This window comes from Cheilinus undulatus, linkage group 7, assembly GCF_018320785.1.
Source record: "Cheilinus undulatus linkage group 7, ASM1832078v1, whole genome shotgun sequence".
NCBI lineage: Eukaryota > Metazoa > Chordata > Actinopteri > Labriformes > Labridae > Cheilinus > Cheilinus undulatus.
Genome location: NC_054871.1, coordinates 18049422 through 18073518, shown reverse-complemented (window position 1 = coordinate 18073518; position 24097 = coordinate 18049422). Strand labels below are relative to the sequence as shown.

General features: G+C 38.1%; 1 protein-coding gene across 2 annotated transcripts in view; it reads right to left on the bottom strand.

Annotated features, from left to right (window-relative positions):
• Positions 1-24097, bottom strand: part of rabgap1l (RAB GTPase activating protein 1-like) — a 172556-nt gene that overhangs the window by 13310 nt on the left and 135149 nt on the right. For both annotated transcript variants that reach the window (XM_041792373.1, XM_041792372.1), the window contains one exon: positions 1731-1823. In XM_041792373.1, the coding sequence (XP_041648307.1) occupies positions 1731-1823 (93 nt within the window). The remainder of the gene's footprint in view (positions 1-1730; positions 1824-24097) is intronic.

Genomic DNA, 24097 nt, shown 5'->3' with positions numbered 1-24097 from the left:
CACAGATTTTAATCTTGAATATTCATGCCACTCAATACAGGCCAACTTAAGTGGGCACAAGTGGCAATAACTGAAAGGTTCATAGTGAACCAGGAAGTCCTCTTTAATCATATTCTGTATACCAGCCATTGTGTATTGTGGTTCCTCCCCTCAGGCCAGACGTCTCTAACTGAGTTAGTAACTTCACTCATGGTGCAAAACTGTCTAGTGCCCAAAGGAATTTTGGGAAAACTGTGGATTAAGGGATGCTGTTGTAATAATTTGAGTACAATTACAAAAAACAGCGTATTTCAAGTTTTAGATGTCTCCTTTAGAGTCAACTTTATTCATAAACAAAGTCTGGCAGTTACACTCATCAAGTAACCAGATTGTAAACATTACAGACTAAGAAACATTTCATAAATGAAACAGAAAAATGTCAGAGGTTTAATCCTAGATTAAATGATGTATAGATTTGCTTTAGAAGTAGAAACACAAACGGAGGCTCGCTTTAGTTTAATTAGCTATAGCAACAACGTGAGCTTTACTAAATGTAACTCAAGCTAAAGTAGCTACCTAGATAACCCACCTATGTAGCTTACATAGCTGCTTTGTTTTTGCTATGTTTGCTGTGTGGCTATGTTATCCACAGCTTAGTTAACTTTAGCAACATGAGCATTAGCAAAAGTAGCTAAAGCTACCTTAGCTATGCAGATGACCTGGATAAGTAGCTCATGTAGCTGCTTTGTGAGCTTCGCTTTAACTTTGTTAGCTATGCAGCTTTGTAAGTTCAGTAGCTACGTTATTTACGTAGCTAACGGATGTAAGCTACGCAGCTATATAGCTTCATTATCTATGCAGCTTATGCCGCTGACAGAGCTTCATAAGCTACGCTTGCTGCATTAGAATACTTTAATGGAGGACAAACTTTTACTGTAGGCAGACTGTTCACTGGGCTTTATTAAACATCTTGTAATCAGGATTTTCAGGTCAGGTGTTTGAGTTTTACATTTTAGTACCTTATCCCTAAACAAAGTAAGGGTCTGATTTTATTTCAAAAGTTTTGGCATATATTTCTGTTCTGAGATACACAGTGTCTAAGATGAATGGTCTGTGAAAGTGGCCATCATAAATGAACAGTCTGCAGCCAGACTGTCTTGAAATAGTTTTTCCTCTTTACCAAGTTTGTCCCACTAAAACCCACCAGTTAAAATATCACACTGTGTACCTTTACACATCTGCCCCAGTTCTGATTTTTTTTTAAATCTCTTTCACACACCGAGGTAACATAGCCCAAAAATAAAAGTGAAAGCAGAGTGGCTCACCAACGATAAAAGTCTGTACTTTTTCACTTTTCATACCTGAACAGTGTCACAAAAACCGACAGCTACAGATGACAAACAGTCCTGTATCCACAGGAGAGTTCTAATTTTAGAAAATGGTTAATTTTATCCTTTCACTTGTCCTTTAAGGCCGTTTTTTGTTGAATTTGATGTCCCCTCTGCTACAAAAGAACCACTCTTTCATCACAAACTTAAAAATACATCAAAAAGCCTCTAAGACTGAACACCATCTGAGAAGTTGGTCGATTTTAAACCCCAGAAAACAAGGTTCCTCTCACGTGAACACACTACACGTGCTTCTGTAATGTGAAAAAAGGGGCTGGTGCGTTTATCTCCAGCACCTGGGGAATGTAAGAAATGTAAGAAATCTTATACCTCGGTGTGTGTATGGGTGAAAGAATGGCCTACCTGGTATCGCTCGATGGGGTCTTCTTGTTGCAGCTGGCTCTCTCTCAGAGTCTGGTATTCCTTCTCAAACTTCTTCAGCTTTTTGGTTGGAACCTTGAAAAAACAACAGAAAAGATGTTGATATTATTCAGACTTCCCTGATGAAATCCCAGCAAAGGGAATCCCAGTGCTTTTTTAAACAGGAGAGAGATATGTTGGCATTTTTGTTGCAGTGTACTTTTAAACAACAGAATCTGTTATTACAATGTCAGAAGTATCAAAAAGTAGTGAGGCTTAAAAAAAAAAACATCTGTTTTGAGAGACAGGGGCATAGGAAGAGAATAAATCCAACAAAATCTGCAAGTACACCCCTGTTCACTGTCTAACTTGCAGAAAAACAAAAGCAACTTTATGGTATCAAAATGATCATCACATGATCATTACATACATAGAAAACGATAAATCCCCCAATACTGAGTGCCTAGAACTTCTATTTTTGTTACCTAATGTCATGACGAGCGTTTAAAGAACAGTTACCTCTCATAAACCAATACTCAAATTCTCAATAGGGTGTCAAAAAGCAAGTCAAAATGTTAATTAGTTTTCTTTCATGTGAGGATTTTATCTGTAAAATATAAAAGCAACGTCAACAATTTTAAAAATAAACCAAAAATGTCAAAGGTTTAATATGGAGACAGGACATAAACATCCTTGTCTCAAAAAGTCCAAATTAACAGGAGTCATTCTGAAAAACTGCTGCTGATATATGTGGTGTTGTGGTTTTTGTGCTGCACAGTTTCAGTTTTCTATGCACGATCTGCCCTACATGTTTATTAGCAGTGCCTGTGACTGTGTGTAAGTCCTAGTCTCACACAGAAGATGTGAACATAAAGGACACCAAAAAGGAATTAGAAGATACAACAGACTGAAAATCATTCTTGCTGAGAAGAATATTATACTGAGACAACAAAATGTAAGTTTATAATGCTAAATAAATAAAGGACAATAGTTGTGTATCTCTAAGGTGAGCAGAAACTGGCTGCAGGTATAGCTGAGCTGTGTACACTCAATCATTTGTTAATCAAAGTGAAATACATACTGTTTATTTAATAGTTTCAGCCCTGCAGGTTAAAATAAAAAAATGGAAATAATTCACTCTCTGCAGCTTCAGCTGTTCATATTTTGGACTAAAAGAATCCTGCTGCATTTATAATAAGACTCATCAGATGAGTATTTGTTCATATAAAGAGTTTATACATAGAAGTCTTAAGCCACCACAAGTGTTGCTGTTTCAGCAAAACTTTTCCTTCATATTGTTCTTCATGTATGGACTGGACAGGTTTTCTCAGCTGTCTTTCACTTAAAATATGAAAATGTCTTTTTGGGGGATGTTTCAAGAGAATAATTAAATGTCATGTGAGTCCTGAACCACTGAATTGAGATGGGGACAGGCGGCAGTAAGCAGTGTGAATTGTGTCAACTAAAATTATGACTAAAAATGTTTGTTGACAGCCTTTTTCCATGACAAAGACTAGACTAGATCTTTGATGAGTTTACTTTTTGTCAAGATGACTAAAACCAGACTAAAATGTAATTTCGTTTTTGTCGGATGATCAAAGTCCATGACATTTCTCCACTGTGAAAAAATCTGTCAAAACGCAATGCATCTGTAGCTCTTCTGACTCTCAGCTGTAGAAAGCAGGGACCCCAGGTTTGGCAGAGTACAGTGAACATACGACCATGATTTGGTACCAGATTCAGGTAAGAGAATAAATGCTTGGACTACAAGTTAAGATGAAAATGTGAGGACTTTTTATGGACTAAAATTAGTCTAAAATGTTGAGTTTTCATCGACTAAAACTAGACTAATGACTACAATGTGACTAAAACAAAAAGGCATTTAATCTAAAGACCAAGACTGATAACAAAATTAAAAATAGCTGTCAAAGTTAACACTGGCAGTAAGGAGATGAGAGAGCCACCATGGACATCATGTCATGATCTTTCTTTTTATCTTTTGTAGGGGCTTTTTGGCTGTTTAAATGACTTTTTTTATTCTTTTAATACTTCTGTTGCATTTCTTTTGCCCTTGCCATTGTGTTTTTAATGTCTTGTGTGAAGCACTCTGAATTACCTTCTTGCTGAAATGTGCTATACAAATAAACTTGCCTAGCTTTTCCTTGCTGTCATGATGAAAAATGAAAATGTTCCCTATTTGTAAGAGCAATCCATTTAGGTACTTTGCCCAAATGATGATGGCCCTGCCCTGTCCTGTGTGAAATCATTGAAATATAAAAACCATAAAGTTTGATGGTTATAAGTAGCCTAAATTCAGTGACCAGGGGGGTAAACCTTAAAGTAGGATTTTTGTTTCATAATAGGGATTAGCATTGTATTATTAGAAAACAGATAAAAGTTGAGGTGTATTTGAGAAGTGAATTCTCTCTGTCAAACTGGACAAACAACTCCTTCTTTTGGCTGGAGATACCATAAACTGACATCCCATACCTTATGTGTGTATTTGAACCATGCTAAATGAGTTGGATCTTGACTTTTAAAAATGAATTTATGTTACTGAATCTGGCAGGCAGACTAGAGCTCCTGCTATAATTGAGCAACTGCTGGCTAGAAGTCAGTTGGAACGCGACACCTCTCCTACATTTGACCACTTGACTCTTCTCTGATTTCAACCCAAAGCCACAGAGTGCTCCTTATACACTATTTCATCATTCATAGATGAAAAATACTTCATAAGAGACCTTTATTATTATTATTTTTTAATTGTCTGAAGTGCAAAACCTAACATAATATCATCAACTCTACCGCTGTCCTCCAATTGGCATTCAGTTTCTGGGTTTGTTTTCACCCAAATGGACACATGGTCACTCTGGAGAGTGTGACATTTGACTGCTCATATCAATCAAGTGTGTTTCTCCAACAATAAAGGGCAAATAGCTTCAGCTACTGTTTGGATAAATGACAGTAGTAATATTTTTTTACTTTTATTTTTCATTCTAAATAATTATCGTTTATTGAAGCACTACTGAGCTAGTCCTGTTAACTTCAGTCTATCTGTGTTGATTAAGAATCATTTTTGAAAATGGGATCTTTAGATATGGCTGCTAAAACACAGAAATGGCACAGAGGGTTAACTTGTGCTCATTATAGATCAGCTAACGCCCTGACAATCTCAGATTGACTGAGTAGCAACACAAAACCACAACGAGTGATTTCCTGGTGAATTTTTTACATCTTATGAAGCACAGTTTGTATGTTTATAGCATGTCCAATATCAGCAAAAAAATATTAAATGTATTAAGCAAGCAACAAACTTTTTATTCAGTATTTCTGCATGCAGTTAGAAAATGTAAAATGATTGTGGCAGCCCAGTTGAAACTGGACCTTTGAAATGCATGTAAACATGTTAGTCTGACTTAAATCATGCCAACCAAATCTCTTAAAGTCCAAACCTAGATAATGCTGTTGGAGACTGATCTACTGCTGCATGTGTACACTCCAATCAAACCTAAACTGGATGAGGTGTCGCTGCCTGTCACAGAGTTCACTTCAGATTGGCTGAGAGCTGAAAAGACTCAAACTTTTACAGAAGTCATGGAGGGAAATTTAAAAAATCAGCAAACAGCAGTGAAATGTGAGTCAGCACTGATGACTGACTGATAAGAATCTGTTTGTGGGCTCCTCAGGGGGTGGTAACGTAATCTCCCCTGTGTGGTAACAGTGTTACCATAGCGCCCACTGTCAGCGCTGGGGATTCCAGGTCAGTCACAGTCACATGACCTGTCCTCTGAGACCGGGGAGATTGAACCTGATTCTCTGTCACCTGGATACAGGTGGAGTTTGATTTATTTTTAACCTATGTGTCATTAAAGCTTTATTTTTTGTCTAAGAAGGTACTTACACTTTGCAGTTAATCTATGAATTATAGTAAAAGTTTTTTTTAAATGTTGTTCGAAGCAATAAGAGGAAGTTTCTGTGCAGGTCTATAATGTCCTTCATACTTGTATGATGCTGAATAAAACTCAGATTCCTTAATGCCAAGTTTGGCATTCAAAGATGTTTTGCTCTTGATCATTTTGTTTTCTGCTCTTGACTTGACAAGCAGCCATTTTTTCAGATGCATTGTTTAATGACGATTGTAGGCCAGCCACCTGACACACTTTATGAATCAGACGCCAATAAAAACATGATGTTTGGTTAAAAGAATAGTTTCTAATCCAAACCAAGATCTGAACGATTAATATGACTGATATCTTTGAACCTGAGGTACTAAATGACATTTTTACAATACTCTAATTTTTTGAGATGCACCTGTATATTATTGTAATCAGATGATAAAACCCAACACATGCAGGCTAAAACATGTCTTACTTTGAACAGGTTTTATTGTGCTTTTTTAGTGTCAAATCATATTTACAGGTCATTTATGCACAGCGGGCTGGAACAGATCCTGAAATAAGCACGTCTTTGAAACAAGCAAGGAGTTTGTTTTAATTGTAAATGGATTCTGAATTAAATTGTGACCACCAGAATCAGAATTCATTTGAACTAAATAGTGAGATGTTTAAAGGTTCACATCCCTACCACATATCTCTGTAATCTGTCTTCAATTTTTGTGTTGTAAAAGGAGCTGCTGCAATGTCATAAAAATAGTCATATTAGTCAAGATGGATCATTCAAACACTGTGATAAAAACACAACTATAACATAAAAGCTACTTTGTTAATGTAAGAGGCTTGAACTGTTCAGTCACACCAGAGTAGAAAACTCCATGTAATGAATGAAGAGTTTTGAGATAAAGCAGATAAAAAACAGGCTGAAAAGTGGAACGTTGAACTGTATATTTCCTCCACTAAATCCCCTGTGAGGAATTTTAATTTGTTTTTATTTTGGCGCCCTCAGTAGACAGTGTGTGTAAATATATCTCTCTGAATTTGCCCTGTACATATCGAGCTAGTTTTACTGCCAACAAAACTTTATTTAAATGTCCCACAATTAATATTTACTGTAAAAAAGAAAAAAAAAAAAAAACTAAAGGGCTTTCCAGCAGTTGTTGCTGTTGATGGCTTCACCGGACACTTAAACTGTGGAAGTGCTGGCAGGCATATGAAATAACCATATTAAAATATCAAATTGTCATTCTGGTGGATTTATTTACTTTTCAGTACGTACTGCTGCACCAGTATTTCAGTCTTTTTCCATTATCAGTAAAAAAAAAAAAAAAACACAAGGAGCTTTAAAGGACAACATAATAGAAACTGGACTGTCTGCTTCTACACAGCCATCTTTACCTGTCCTCATCGCCAACCTGAGGGTTAACCCTCGACCTCTACAGTCCAGCAACCACTGAGCTGAACGCATGTAAGGCTGTAATTTATCTGACACACAATCCCCCAGCTGATAACAACACTAAGACTCATTCTGTTATCTGTGTGGGAAGACAGAGCAGCCTGCTCTGTGTTAAGAGTTTTATTGTAACAAAACAGAGCAGATAAAGTCATGTGGTGTTCCCTTACAGGCAGAAAAAGATCCTTTCAAAACACTCATGATGTTATAAGGGCTTTGATCCCATTGATGTTTACATGAATCTTGTCTTGCTTCTTGATGGTCAATGCCATAAAGTTGGACTTCTTTCTAAAAAAGCTGATATTGAGAAAAGTGTAAAAGGACCAGCCACCCTCTGAGCCATTGGGTGAAAACAGAGGAACAAAAGAAAGCGAATGACGTGAGTTTCCTGAGATTAAAACACCTTCAGATTTACCATTCTGCTTTGCGAGGGGAACACACCCACATGTCTCTAAAGCGCTCCCTCTTGCTTTTGTTTCCTCTGAAACTTGTTTAATGCTTACTGAATCCACCCTGCCAACGTAAAAACTGTGTTGTGTCTGTATTTTCAAACATCCTGTGTGTGATGTGGTGTTTTGACACCAATTTCTGCAGGTTAGCAAAGCCATGCTGCTGGGGCTCACATTTTCCTCATAATGATACACTGCACACACTACGTTATAAGAAAGCTCCAAACTGCTCACTTTCAGTGACACTTTTATTGTAAATAAGCTGACAAAATCTTTATTGCAAAGACTGAATATGCAGTGCCAATAAAAAGTATCCACCTCTTAGATGGTTTACTCTTTTATTGGTTTCATAAATCAATCATGGTCGATATAATTTGTCTGTTTTGACCAAAAAAAAACTCTTTGATGTCCAAAGTGACAGCATAAATCTTTACCCTCTTTAAAGTGACTTGCCTAATCCAAGAGAGGTCCAACAAAATGGTACTAGTAGTCCCAGTTAGAGAAATGAGGATCACCTGGGTGCAGTAAATGTCTCAAGTGACTGTAGTATTAAGACACCTGTGTCTAAAAGGTCCAGTCACTGGTTGATCAGTGTTACTGGCAACCATTACACAAAGAACACTCCAAGCAACTCAGAGAAAAGGTTATTGAAAAGTATGTCAGGGGATGGATACAAAAAAATCCAAGACACTGAAGATCCCCCAGAGTTAAATCCATCATCAAAAAATGAAGGATTATGGTGCTTGTGTAAATCTGCCTATAACAGGCCGTCCTCACAAACTGAGTGACCGTGCAAGAAGGAGACTAGTGAGAGAGGCCATCATGACACCAAAGATGCTGAAAGAGTTACAAGCTTCAGCAGCAGAGATGGGAGAGACTATGAATACAACAACTGTTGCCCAAGTTCTTCACCAGTGAAAGCTTTATGGAAGAGTGGCAAAGAGAAAGCCACTGTTGAAGAAAACTCATTAAATCTGAAAAAGAGTTCACCAAAAGGCACGTGGGAGACCCCATGGTTAAGAGTTAGAAAGTTCTGGTGAGAACAAAATGGTGCTTTTTGGCCATCAGACAAGACGCTATGTTTGGTGGACACCACCAGAGACACAGCATCCCCACTGTGAAGCACGGTGGTGGAAGCATCATGCTGTGGAGATGCTTCTCAGCAGCTGGCCCTGGAAAGCTTGTAAAGGTATAGGATACATTGAATGCAGCAAAATATTGGAAAATCCCAGAAACAATCTTATTCAGTCTGCAAGAAAACTAGGGCTTGGGAGATGATTTATTTTCCAGCAATGACCTGAAGCATACAACGGAAGCTACACAGAGATGGCTTAAAGACAACAAGAGGAATGTTCTGGAGTAGCCGAGTCAAAGCCCAGAACTCAATCTAATAGAGAACTTCTGGCTGGAATTGAAAAGGGCTGTTCACTGCTGAGCCCTGTGCAACTTGACAGAGCTTGAGCAGTTTTGAAAGAATGAAGCAAAACTGTAGTGTCCAATTGTGCAAGCCTGATTGAGAAAGATCCAAACAGACTCAGTGCTGTGACTGCAGCAAAAAAGTGCATCTACTAAATGGCTGCTGTTTTTAATGTCCACATGTGATAAAAAGTTCAATCACAGTAAGGAGTTTGGACATCCAGGGTTAGCCCTTAGTAGAGTTGCTGACACTGCATCAAAAGGAACCAGTTATAGTGGTTCTGCACCTGATAAAGATCCTCCTCATCACCTCCCTTTGGAGGATTTTCAGGCGACTCCAACTGGGAAGAGACTCACTGGAGGGAATGTGTGTCCCTTCTGGCTTGGGATGGCCTCAAGACCCTCCAGGGACAGTTGTAAAGTCTCCCTAGGGAGAGGGATGTTGGGGTCAAATTGCTTACCCAGCTTCCACTGCAAGTCGGTGAAAGATGATGGAGGGATGGATGGATGGACAGATAAATTTCAATTCAATCAATTTTCAGCCATAAAGTTTAGTTGAAAACAGTCTAAAAACTGGAATATTTGTATCACTATGGGTCTGAAGTGATTGTGCTTTTTAAAGAAAATAGCTGAACGACTTAAACTTAATGAATGTGAAAACTAAGTCCTCACACTAAGCCCTGACTGGCTGAGAGAGGCAGATTTTAGGGATCAGGGTCAGCTGGGGAACAGCAGCTGGTAGAGATTCAGTGTTTGGCTCAAAGACACTTAATCATGCCCAGATTTAAACCTGTTTCTTCAGGGTAACAACATTCTGCTCACAAGAAAAAATAAGACTCTTCCAAGTGAGTGAACGATATAAAACAGATTTCCTTTTGTATATTAGATCTTCAAAGCATGGTTTTGTGTTTTCATCTTGCAGAGAAGCTTCAGATTGTTGTGTTTGTGTTGCACAGTCTAAGAGAAATCATCGATTGACAAACTGAACTCTGATGACTGATTATGCAACCTGCTGCTCTCCAACACCCCTAAAACACACAAACACTGCAGCGTGACTGTGTCATAAACAGGGCTGTGCCTGCTTGTAAGAGGCAAGGCCTTTATTCAAACACAGAGATGCACACCTACCAGATCCCTGACTCCACAATCTAGGATGCAACAAATATAGAAACATGTTTCAAAAAGTGTCTTTTAAAATCTGATGCAACAAAACTCCCTGACTTTCTGACCTTTATGATAATATTTTGGTTTCATCTTGATGATAATGTAGTCTTTCAGAGTACAAATTTATTAAGTTATGACTCAGACCAACGATGTTACATGTGACTGAAAGCATTACAAAAAGTTCTGTGAGCAGCCAAAATGGTGCTTCAATGATATTTCAAAAAGAGTGCTGCAAGCTGCATGTATCGCATAAAAATGTAAAGATGTCTTTGCTGCTAAATAGGCATGGCCCTCTATTATTCACTCATATAGATACTGTCAGGTAGGGGAACCCCCAGAAAACGTCACAGGGGAAAAAAAATACTACCTCAATGCTTAAGAGCTGACAAAAAATCCAAACCTAAGGTTTTATACTTGACTCAACCGAAACATAGAACTGAAAAATCTTTCATCAAGTCTTTTATCACACATGGACAGTTATGGCTCAGCATCTTGCTCAAGGTCATTCTAGACAGCAAAAACAGAGTTTCTGTGAGACAGTTACAGACATTAGCAGCTTAAGGGCCAAAAAAGCTGAGCATCATCATCATCCTCTCTTCCCTTCTCTTATAAGTATAATACACAACCCTCATTCAGTCCCACTTTGGCACCAGCCTCTCAGACCAAAACTGAACTCCTTCAGCTCACCACTTCCCTAACCATCCTTTTGACCTGTGTGGCCATTAACAGGCCTGATCTCTATTAAGATATGCAACCTAGACATTACCCTGTCTTTATTCTCTAAGTAGATTATACCGAACAAAGTATTTTCTTTGGTTTGGCCGATAAAAGAATATATTAGGGCATTTATCATCAGAGTTAATGGATGTGAAAGTCATGAGCTTCACTACTGATATCTGGAACTAGTATGTTACTGCACAGTGCAGTGCTACAGATTTATAACTTCTACAGATCACACACCATCTAAGAAATCCTTTTTCAGTTTGCTGAAGTGGCTGACATTTTAAGGAACTTGAATAGCTTTTTATGCATCACTAGTTAGGATATATTTGATATCTTTTATATTCATGTGCATAAACATAAAATAAATGTTGGCTTTCCTACAATAGAATAATTTCTGCTATTATAGTTTCTGACTTAGGAAGTTTGGAAGTTTTGGGGGAAATTTGCTTGAAATCCTTTTTTTTTTACATTTTCATGAAAATTTTAGAAATCTGTTTGGACATTTGGGGAAACTTCTTTGGAAAATTTTAGGACATTTTCATATTTCAATTAGCAAATTTTAAATTCTTCATGTGAGTTTCAGGCAATATATCTGGATGAATGGGGGAAATTCTTCATTAAGTTTAAACTTGTGTTGTTTAAACTTAACGATACATTTTTACTGAAACATGTGGAGAATATTTTGTTTTAAGTACTTTTAATGCAGTTCTTGAAGATCACATTTATTAATTTTGTAATTTCTTTAAAATGTTAGGAAATTTGTGAATATTTGGAAAGGGAATTTTCCAACAAATCCATAACCTTTAGCTCAAATATTGTTAATACTTGTCCTTAAAAAGTCCTTGCAGTCCATCATCAAAATTACTCTACTGTGACTGAGACAATTTCTGACTGACTGAAGACCCCCGACAACTGACCGTCTGTATGGTCAACACATAGTCAACACATCTGCTCTAAAACCTAACCACTGCTGCATTTTCTGCAGAAACAGAAGCCTCAGGAGATTTTTGGTCAGAACTACTTCCTGTTCAAAGACAAAGCAGAGCTTTTAAACTTATCAGGTCCTACTTATTCCAAGTAGTGGGAGAAACTAAAAATGCATTCTAAACAAAAGATCAGGTAAAGTATGCCTTTAACTTTCAGAGTAAAAATTAGAGTCCAGTTTCAGGACAGAGTGGTGACTGTGATTCATTTAAGGAGATTAAGCTGCTAAGTCCTGCGGGAAATGGTACCAGGACCACTTTTAGATTCCTGACCTGAATGCCTGCAATAGAAAAAGGAATTAGTCCCATCAATGATGAGATCATACACTCTAGTGTCATTCTGGGTAATAAACTACCAGAGACAGCGTGGAGAGGGGTGAGCTCTTACATAAAGTGGCAGGCTGAGAGTTTGAATATTGAAATAAGGACAGAACCGACAGGACATCACTGACAGGGGAAACAAGGTCAATGAATTCAATTAAACATGTGAGGAAAAGGCACAAAAATACAAGAACAAGGTTTCCTTTGATTCCAAATTTAACCAGTAATTGAAACAAACTGACAGCCACAAACTAACTGCATCTTACAAAGCTCTGTGACCTCAAACATGAGACACTTTCAGAATGAAGAGCACATGTTTACACTCGAGTCTATGACATCTACCTCATGGAAAAAGACAACTAGTTCCTGCAAAATCTGTGTTCTAAAGCTGAGTTTATGAATGTATTTAATGAAAATACCTCAGTGAAAAAGGGAAGGTGAAGACTCAAAACCATCACATAGTATCAGCTGAAAGATTAGAAATACATGAGCAGGTGAATTTCAGTTCTGAGCATCTAAGTCTATCAAATCCTTCCACCAGCCTAAGTAAGAATAACCAATGAGATGTTAGGATGAAAACAAAGGGAGTAACAGTAAAGACAGAGACAAATTGGCGTGAGAACAGACCTACCACCGGTCTGAGAGCTCGCAGAGGTCTGGAGTGGGCAACCAAGCGAGTCAAGGTGTCCTCCTCACCCGGCCGGTCGACGACATGAGCGTCATACGCCACCATGATGGACACCTCCTGCATCATCCTGACTCCTTTAGCCTCCAACAACGGCGAGGAGAGGAGAGGATGAAGAAGGAAGCAGGAGAAGGAAGAAAAAGAGGAGTGCAGCTGACAGGTTTTGTTTCCCTCTGAGCGAGGAGGAGGTGACTGGCTGCTTTCAAGAGTCCCTCAGGAGACAAGCCCCGCCCACTGAAGAGGAGGAGGAGGAGGGGCGGGGGAGGAGGAGAAAGGGGGAAAGCAAGTGCAGGAGGCAGTACAACACACCTGTTTGTTTTCTCCTTTCCCGTCCCGCTCTGTAACGCTAGAATTGTGTGACAAAGGAGGATGAGTTTGCTTTTTCTTCTTCTCCTCTGGTTAAGTACCTCCTCTTTCTCTCTCTCTTTCTCTCTCTCTCTCTCTCTCATCGTCTTTCTTATTTGTTCCTTAACCTGCCTCCCTTCCTCACCTCCTCCCCCTCTTCTTTCTAGGTTGCTCTTTTCTGTTTCCTGCTGCTGGTAAAAATAAAGATAAAAGCTGGTGTACACATCTACACTGTGCGGTTAAAAGAGATGGGAAGGAAGTTGTCAGATCAGCCACAGTGACTTTTCGTTCATGGTTGCACATCGGTCCAACGGTAAAAATCCAGGAAGTGAAGTGAAACTGTCCTGAATGATGCCTTAGTACTGGAACAGACTCACAAAGTACAGCACAGCTAAACCCAACCTGACAACTTCACTATTGTCATGGTAAAAGGTCCCTCCTCTTTCCACTTGATTTAAGAATGCATCAAAAAAATCAAATATAAAAGTCTATTGAGAAAAAAATCAAAATAATAAATGAATAAAAATACAAAAGAAATAAATTGCATAAAAAATAATCATTACATAAAAATACACTAAGAATATGAAAAAGTGTCGAAGTTGTTCTATGAAATAATAAATGTCTCCAGCTACTACACAAATATTTACATAATCTATGATTCTGAGCTTTTTACATGAATAATTCTCTGCCGCTAATGAGCATTTGTTTGTTAAAGGGATGCAGTGGTACTGAAAATAAATTATAGAGAAACTTCACTGAAGGAAAAGACTGAACAAGTAACAAAAATATCTAGTGAGTAACAATGAATAATTTAGCTATAATATATAAATTATAAAAGCAACATCAATAAAACAACATGCTCATAAATAATACAGAAATAACAGAAGACTGAAATGCTTTATTGCTTAAAGATGAGGAGGCAGAAATATAACTGAAAGAGATCATTTGTGTTCCCCAAACTTCACGTTCAACAAACTGTAAAATCACCATGAGCTAGTGCTGGGCGATAAATGAAGTTTCAATTTCAATTGCAATTTAAGCTTTCCGTGATCATTAAATCGAGAGGATTGGGATTAAATGATTACTAAGGCTGGGCAGTTCATCTAGATTTAGATTAAATCGCAATATGTCCTACTGCTATTTACAAACCGCAGAAATTGTGATATTTCTTTAAAAAGAAAAAAACATTTCTTTTGAAGCATAAACGTTATGCTCTATACATAATGCAAACACTGAGGCATCAATTTTTTCCAAGGGTAGTTTGCAAACATCGTACTCTTAGAAGTTTTTCTTATTTAAAATAAGAAAGACATAAAAATGATTGTTCCCTTTAACGCAAAAATTCACATTCAAATGCAACATGAGACAAAATAATCAAAATGATATTAATTTAAACAGTTTCAGCTCTAGTTTTCATGATGGGTGGCAACAAGGTTTTAAGTTAAACAAATCAGATATGCAACTAATACTGAGTCATGCATCATGTTATGTCACCCTCACATTTATTGTCATAATTAATGCCTTAATTAGGATTATTCAAGGTCCATAATAGAGGATAGCATGCTTTATGTCCTTTTCAGCACACTTAGGAAAGGCAACTGCAACATCTCCCACAGTGGCACAGTGATGTTAAATAAGTCCACCACTGCTCCTGAATGCCTCATTTCACTTTTAAAAACTAACAGTGGAAAAGTCAGAAGTCATCTGCACCTTCTGTTATTAAACATTTACTTTTCCCTGTTCTCTAATTTCCTAAACAATCCGTAATAAGTTCTATTTTCTTTTGTTTAAAAAATGTCATAAGATGTCAGAGATCTACAAAGTTCTTAATTTTCTTCAAAATAAAAGCAGGCCTGTATCCAAAGAGGAAGTCAGTGATCCTCAAGGCTCATTTATGCTGTACATTTGAAACACAGAGATATGGACGGACCTTTCTGTCTGTGCACTGAATTCATTTCGTCTGTTTTTCAGTCATTCTCTTGAAGCTTATGGATACAGCCCAAACATAGCAATATCACCCTGGTCTAGTGTGACACCATTGTTTTTGTTGGTTTTTCCTTTTGCATCACTGCATTTCTCTGAATTTTCTAAAAGGGAAGATTTTGTTTTTACTGTGGAAGTGTTCTTTCAGTTTAACCCCAGTGTACAACCTTGACACAGTTTTCCCTTGACTGAGGCCAAGTATGGAACTGAGACCGGTTACTAGATAAGTGACTTTACTGCCTTGAACCCTCATCTGCTGAGGCACTCCTGACCACGGAACCAAAGCCTAACTGCTCAGGGTGCCATGCTGTGTGCAGCCTCCTCTCCTTGGCATCATACCTCTAGGTCTTGTTTATGCGTTCAGCCTTAAAGTTGTCTCACAATAACACAGTGAAGAGCTGGGTTAATGTCAGTTTTAATAAAGCCTTACCCTAAAAGTCACTGATGGCTATTTGACACAGCAGGCATCTAAAAACTAAACAACAAACCCAAATTATTAAGCTATGTCATCTTTAAGTGGCACAAAAAAAAAACATTTTCTGCAGATTTTATCAATTGCAGAGATTAACACAAATCTCAACAGAACTGGATAGGGTAAAACTTGCAAAATTAGCAATAAAACCATCTACCTACTTTTGCCCTGAGCCAGTTAAAACTTCTTTTCTTTCTTAATATAATAATCCCTCTTATTCTTATATGTTTATCTGTCATTTGCATGTGTTTTCCTGCATCTGAGTCTTCATAAATCCATGTAAGTCTTTCTTTTAGACTTTCTCCTTCCTTTCCAATAAACTCTTCTGTGTGTCATTCTTTCCCTCTTTCTCTCTTTAAGCTTTCCTTTTGGTTGGATTTGCTAGAAATGGATTAATCAGTCAAACCTTGAGCACCAAATGAATATACGACATTTTCTCTCCTGAAAAGTCATCACTCCAGCTGCGGTCCGGCGGGTGTTTAAGAAGGCTGAGAAATTCAAATTCTTCCCATAATCCCCAGAAAGGCTAAGCCACCCTACTGCCCGTTGTGTTCATCAAGCCAAGGTGCTGGTGAATTCCTTCGATGTTTTAAGCAGCTTATGGAGTACTGCTGATCCGATTTAGAAGTTGACAGGGAGAAATATGTAAAAAGGAGGGGTTAAGAAAAAGCAAAGTGGCTCATACAGACTGGTGTTCTCTTTCTCTCTGGTGCAATAGCAGGTCTCCTGACCCTTTTCCAAAAACTCTACTTCATCTCTGTATCCAGGCTCATAAGCAGAAAATGTTAGCGAGACACACCATGGTATCAGAATCAGCTTTACCACTCATTTATCAATAAATGCATGATCACTTTCAAAGGCTCCACATGGCTTAAATTAGGGCCAGTCCAGTTATAAAAGTCTCTGATATGGAAACAGTGTATGTGGCACAGAGAAACGTAAAGTAGTGTAATGCTGAGGTAAAACAATACGTCAAATACTTATAGTTGAACATAAACAAAGTGTAGAAATCATTAATTAACTTAAAATGCCAAAACGCCACAGGACTAAGCTTCTGAAATGTGGAGATTTGTTGCTTTCTCTGCTTTACATCACTCAGAATTAGCCATGTTCGGATAGTCAGACTATAACATAATGGTTACGATTAAAAATAAACATGAGATACTGGCTTCTTAAAGACATATCCCCACTGATCTGTCACATAACCTACCAGCCAGCCTTCATCAGATCTGGGCTTCTTTTATGCAACCTTCTAGGTTTTTCTAGCTTCACATGACATTAACCTAACACGCCAGATAGACTATTTCATATATCCATTGCACAAAGAATATATCCCTCATCCATCTGAAACCTCCCATACAGAGTGTTTGGGAAGGAAAGGACTTTAAAAATTCTCAGAAGGTGATTGGACAAACATTTTGTCCGTCACATTCATTATGGGCCAATCAGAGCAACAGAATGAGGTAGAAGCATGTGCAGCTCCTGTAAATAAAGTGAGCTTGGCAGGCAAGCCCATTTGATGTATATTTGGTTCAGTTATTTTAGTTTCACACTGTCATTATTGCAAACAGACTACAGATTTTATATGAAAAAACCTACAAGATTTCATCATCAAATACCTGGGTTACGTGTCTGTATAGTTTACAATGATTGGTTAGTTGGCTGGCATCTGACATCTGCATGTTGAGTGATGTATGTAATGTGTACGTAGAAAAAAATGAATGGAATAGTCATTTCCACCATCGTATTATTGTTGGTTTAATACTACTATAAGTATAGACTCGAGGAGCAGTATGTATGGATAGGCTGAGTTTGCCTCATGTGCTTTCTCATTGACTTTATCATCATCGACAGGAAAGGAGAAGACGGTAGGCAATCCTGACTTGGCAGAGAAGGTGAGAGAGTGATTAGTGGAAGCACCGCTCTATCACAGAGTATCCCGCGCCTTCATATACTGCTGTCAGAGTTTCTTCATCATGAGTATTGTATTGTATGTAGTATTTTCTTGAGTATTGTTCTCAGACGTTTTGATATAGAAATATATTGCAAAAGTGCAATGGAAACACATTTTCCGCATTTACAAGTCACAGGATGTGACGTATGGTGTCACATGACCAGTTCTTTCTGAGACAACATGGTGCAGTACATGTGGACTGAAGGGGAGACGAGACTTTTCTGAACATCAGACTTAAACCCTTATACGTGGTCTTTGCTATACATACGTACTTTGCCTCTGAACTATCATCCGTCTTTTGTTCAAAATTATCAAGGCAACCGCTGCAAATGTAATCATTATCGTACCAACACGAAAGTCCAGCTTCCTTGCAGCAGAGTCACGTGAAATAAGATTTGTGAGGCCCATGCCCCTTCAATTGAAACAAATTCAAAGCTCAACTGTACCTAGTCGAAATGTAGGAAATATCACCTTTATTTTGCAAAAAACTGTAATGGACACCTAGTTTCTGTCATCCAATTGGAAAACAGTTAGAAGGTTTTGTAACATTGTCAAAGTGTCAATAAGTCATTTGGTCTTCTCTTCTCCTCGGGTGTTTTTCGCAGCTCATTTTGTGTTTTGGTGTTGGATTTCCTCTTTTCTGGTTCTCATGCCTGTGATTGAAACTGAAGTCCGAACCTTTCAAAATAATGCTTCCACACTGGACATGATCTGAAGGCTCCTGGATGATGAAACGGGGTTCAGTTTGGTCCGGACTTAGTCTAGCTCTAACGGTCGGACCAAGGTCTGGCCGTTTTGTCCGGACCACGGTCCAGGGGAGGTTTCATACCTGTCATCTAGGTTCGTCTCAAACTGAAAAGCCCAAAAGTCCAGAACAAACATTGCAGGTGTGAAACAAACAAAGATGCTTGAAGCCTTGCTAGAAGATTTGATCATTGATCACACAGCTTTAAATGTTGAGGAATAGCCAACAATAATTATGACTGAGATAACTGATGTGGCAGATACATCCTTAGACTTTATGACAAGGGACAAATACAAAGTATGGTAAATAGTGCAATGTTGCTTAACACACTGAAATGACACTGTGATCTATCGTTTGACTAGCTAGACTTTGTTAGATGACCAGTGATTACATACAGGCAAATTAAGGAGTAAAAAGAAAGCACTGCTTTTTCTTCTGCTCCTCTTCACTCTTAAGTCTTTTTATCCCTCTTCTCCTGTGTGCCTTGTTCCATATAACTTCTATCTACTGGGAGTTTTCTATTTTGAACATGCAAAGAGTGAGCAGTGTGAGAACATGACAGATGAAAAACTGATTGGTTTTGACAGAGGAAGTAAGGAAGCTCAGATAAACACAATCCGCTGTTTGTGAGTTTAACTTTGGCTATAAGATTATGGTTTTGTTTTTGAGTATAATATTTCAGACAGAGCTAACCAGCTACTGGTTCTTAAAAGCCTGAAGACTCCAAAATTTAGAAATGACTAGAATAAGGCTCTTAAAAGCACTTTTGACATGTTAGTCATATCAATGACCAGAGTAGGAAATGATTACAGTTCAATCAGACTCCACAGGATTCATTACTGAAAGTTTTGTGCTTTTGTATCTGTGTGTGGTGGAGAGAAGAAGCCAAAGTGACACAAGTACAGTGTGGGACTGTGTGAAGACAAAGATAGATAAAAACAACAATCAGCTAGCAGCATAATAGAAAACTGAACAACAGCAGGAGAGAAACATAAGCGGGGCAGGAGGATCACGATATGAGGAGAGAGACACAAAGTGTTCCTGCATGCGCTGAGGCTAAGCCATGCTATCAGACAGACAAACCTGATTCCAGCTCAATTCTACAGCCTGAGAGCAGCGTCTCTTCATTCAGCATATGTGTTATGATTTGGAGCGTTGCCTCTGACAAGTGTGTAAGATTAAGATTGTCCATAATCTTGTAAAAGGTTTTCCCCATTTAGAGGTGACAAAAAAAGGAAAACCTGGCCTTTTTTAAATAGCAGATACTGGGATGCTGGTAGCTGATTGGCTAGGCAGCTCAGGGTTGAATTTTGGCCCATGGCTTCATTACTCCATGTCATTCCCCACTCTCTCGCTCCACAGTACCCAACTCTACCCACTGTCCTATCTGAATAAAGACACAGATGCCAAAATATATCTCTTATAAAGGAAAGAGAGCAGATTCAGATACTCAGATATAGGGTTGTGTAATCTCTGTCAATGCGAGCAAAGTGTCAGCAGTCAGAGTAACATGATAAATATGTTTTTAACCCTGCTGGTGTCTGTGCTATTTAATACTCTGTATTAGCCAATATTCAAGTCTAAGCGTCTCAATTGGTATTTGCAAGCATATGTTACAATAAAAGCCTCGAATGCTAATCATCATTGAAGAATTTTATTTTGAAGAGCTACATCAGGAAATTGATTTTTTTGGGCAGCAACTCAACAAAGATGTCTCATAAACGGGACAGAGACAAAACATCACATAACTCAGAAAACAAAATATAAGGGATTCCTGAGTGTTGAATACAATTTGAGAAAAAGAAACTAAAGTAACTTAGCTCTAATCTGTTTACCTGCCATGACATAAAAGTGATTGTTTCTCTAGTGGTTTAAAAAAGAGAACTGTAACAAAGCAGCATAGCAGACAAATGATTCCTCTAGTCTGGTTGTAGCTTTTTTTTTTTTTTTTGAGAGGTTCATCTGTCTTGGGAGTGGGTGTGGCTTCAACCTACAAAGCTTGATTTTATAAATTTAGAGATGCTTTTCATGACTGACATTGGGCCTGGTGGTTGAAAACACAGTGGCCTGTCATACAACCAGCCTAGAATAAAGACTTTTTAAAGTCTCTTTACAGGGACTAGAATCATCTGACTACATTAAAATGGTGCAATAGCATGACCACTGTACTCAGACCTTCAACAAATGAGAACAATTATGCATGCTGAACCACAAAGCATTGCTTCTTTACATTAAACATATTTCTTATAACAGAGTTTTGCTATAAGCTATTTGGGAATGTTGGTGTTGACGCTGCAGGGGACAGTTGCAGTTGTCTGAACTGAACTGAACTGTCACAGCTCGACTGCCAGCTGATGGTGTTGCCTGCTATTTAGACCATCAAATCACTAATATCTGGTATTTGGACATTGCAAGCAGAAAAAATGGGAAATGGAAAGCTGGTTTTGAAAGACTGTTTGCTTAAAGCATAATGTGTTGCGAGATATGATACCGTGAATTAAAAACAAATGTAATCAATGGAAGTTTTAGTTTGATAAACACTCCCGTCCTCTCGATTAGCTGTGTATGTAAGCAGGATTCCAGTCAACTGAGCTCTAAAGATAGCCTGTTGCCTTCCCACTCTTAGTGAAGGTTTTTATTTTTAAGCTTTCACTTGCAGCCTATCTCCTTGCCTCCCTCATCCTTAATTTTACAGTACTGTTCTTTTTGTTTTTAATGTCACATAATAAATAATCAAAAGTCTGTAACTGTCTTTGCTCTGACAAGACATCTACAAATAATGGTATCTTGCCAGTGCACTGACTGAATACATGCTGGTACAAAAGAACACATTTTACGCTGCACTGGAGACTCCAGGAAGGTTGTCTGAATAGTTTGATAACCTTGAAATGATGTTAATCATAAAATATGGCCTCAAACTAACCAGATTACAATCCAGACAAATGAACAATAAGTTAATATCTTGGCGGTATCTGCACTGAGATATGTGTGCACATTCATCAGCAGACCAATTTGACATTGTTCACCTGCAGAGAAATCTGTGTTGCAAAGTGCTACATACTTCAGCAGCATTTGAAACAGCCACTGGTTCCATTATAGAAAAATATGACAGACATAAACATTTCACTTCATTGGGATACACGCAGCATATATTTTTGAACTGTCCTGTGAGTGTTTTCTTCCTTTTAAATTAGTTGAAAAGTCTGAGTTGAAATTTCCATTCAACTGACAAGGAAATTGGCTGCTTAGAACACTATAACAGTTATACTTACAGTACCATCAAAGAGACTGTGCAAAGAAGCACTAGAGCAGCATGAACTTCTTTGTTTTTGCCTGCAAAGTAAACATCTACATACAGTATGTAGTGTGCCTGAGCATTTTTCTCAACACAGCGCTGTAGATTGTAAGCAGCAGCATTATGCAACAGTGCCCAAAAGAGACCAAACCACCAAAGATAAAGCGTGTGTCACAGCGCAGGATATCCTGTGTGCAGAAAAACACTGAAAAACACTGAACACGGGGGGGAATGATAAGAACTTGGAGCAATGAGCTCTGCCAACATGCCCTTGAGCACAACACAAAATAACAACCTGCTTACTCAACAAATGTTTTATTTAGATAAGTCTGAGAAATGTGAAATATTAACTGTATGCAAATACAGAGAAATCCAGATAAAGAGCCAGCAACAAGAAAAGAGAGAAAGTTAAGAGGAAGACTGATTATCTCTTCCATCTTTCTCTCAACTCTGTCCTTCCTGTATCAAAACAAACGTACACGGACACACACAGAACTGAGAACATACACTGCTAATACACACAAAAAAACCCACCTTCATTTTCTTTTACACTGTTTGTAACCTTTTGGTCTCTAGTGACCTCAGCAAATTCCCAAAATGCCAGCAGTTTGATTAAGGTCAAAGGGAGGATGGTAACAAGACTGTGTGTGTTTTAATAACAGCCTGGCAAGCTTTGAAGAAAACAACTGTCCATAAGACATCTTTCTTAGCTATTCCTGACTAGAAACACACAAGACAGACTCGTAAAGACAGAGAAATTAAACCACACCAAGAAAGCAAATAGCTTAGTGTTGGTAGTAACAGCCAAGGCCGCCTATAAGGGGGATAGAGGGGAGAGCTTTCAGGGATCCAGCCAAACTGGGGGCCCATGGATGTCAGAAAAAACATGGTCCATTGTAATGGAAAAATGATTAAAAAATTGCAAAAAGTGAAAAAAAAAAAAGATTTAAAGTGAGAAATGGTAGGGAAAAATAATTGAGAAGGGGTTAAAAAGTAAGTCAAAATGGGCAAATTTGGGCAGAAGTGGTGATAAGGGGTTAAAAAGTCATGAAAAGAGGCAAAAAAGTGTCAAAAATAGTTTGAAAGAGACAAAAGATGGGTAAAAGTGGAAAATATGGGCAGAAAAGAAGTGATACAAAGTTAGAAAGTGGTGAAAGAGGTCAAACAGTGTTAAAAATGGGCTGAAAGAGGCAGAAGATGGGATACATGTTCATTCATCTTTATTTATTTGAACATGTATAAAAGTGAAAATAATAATAATATTTTAAAAAGTTAGACCAAAAACAAACAAGCAAACAAAAAACAAACAAACAAACAATCAGAGATTGTCACCATAACAAACACAGTCACCCATACGTTTGCGAAAAAAGGAAAAAACAAAAAGATAGACTTCTGACAATATCTTGCATTTGTCGCACATTTACATGTTCAAAAAGGAGTAGGCAGAGGTAAAAAACGTATTTAATCCTACCCCTGTGGGGTAGGGTCACCACATGTGGTAAAAAGCAGTTCAAAAGTGGCACAAACAGGTTAAAGGTGGACAACAAAGTGTTGATGGGGAGCTGAAAAGTGGTGAAAAGATTGAAAAAACATTGGTTTTAATTGGCAAATATGAGCAGAAAAGGTGGTGATAGAGGTATCTGGCTCTGTGGCAGCGTTTTGCTTCTCTTTGTTGATCACCAAGTCTGTCATTAAGAAATGTCTGTTGGTTGGTGCTGGGTAAGTGGTGTACGATAGGCTTCTTCAAGCATTTTAGCTGAAACATGTCAAATAAAAACAATGCTATAAAAGCAGAGAGAATTGCTTAAAGGGATTTTTTTGTTTTGATTTGTTTTGTGAAGTGAACTCGTCAAAGTAAATTATCAGCCATAGGCACTGCCAGTCAGTAAGGTCCCTTTATTGATCAAACTGGTCTGAGTAAAAGTACAGAAACAGCTACATGTGGGTGCAGGTGAGGTTGATTGAATCATGTTATTGAGCTGTTTTAGAAAAAACTGACCTCAGAATCAAAGTTGGGTTAAGTGCAGACTATATTTAAATTATTTTTAGTGTTATTTTTTCTATCAGATATCAACTGTACTTTAGCACTACTGTATGAGACTTCATATACGTGTTGCTCCAATAGTGATGCAAAGCTTAGTTTCTGTGCCAGCACTCCCATTAGTTTCCCAATAAAGGGCTCATGCTTGCTGCCATCTCTATCAGTAGTCAGTGTTTGTTGGTTGTGCACAATCAATTCAATGCTGGTATTGTAGGAGCCAATGAGAGCTACTTTATAAATAGGAACCAAGTATGGTGGATGGTGAAGTATGGTGAGCCGGTATGGTGAATTGTTTGTTTGTGTTGGAGGAATGTTGGATTACACTTGCTTATAGGCTACAGTATGAGCACAACAAAGTTTTGGAGCAATAAATGCACAGATTATTGAAACGCAGCTATTATCTTGGACTCTCTTCATCAGATACAGTAAAGTTTGTCAGCGTGTCAAC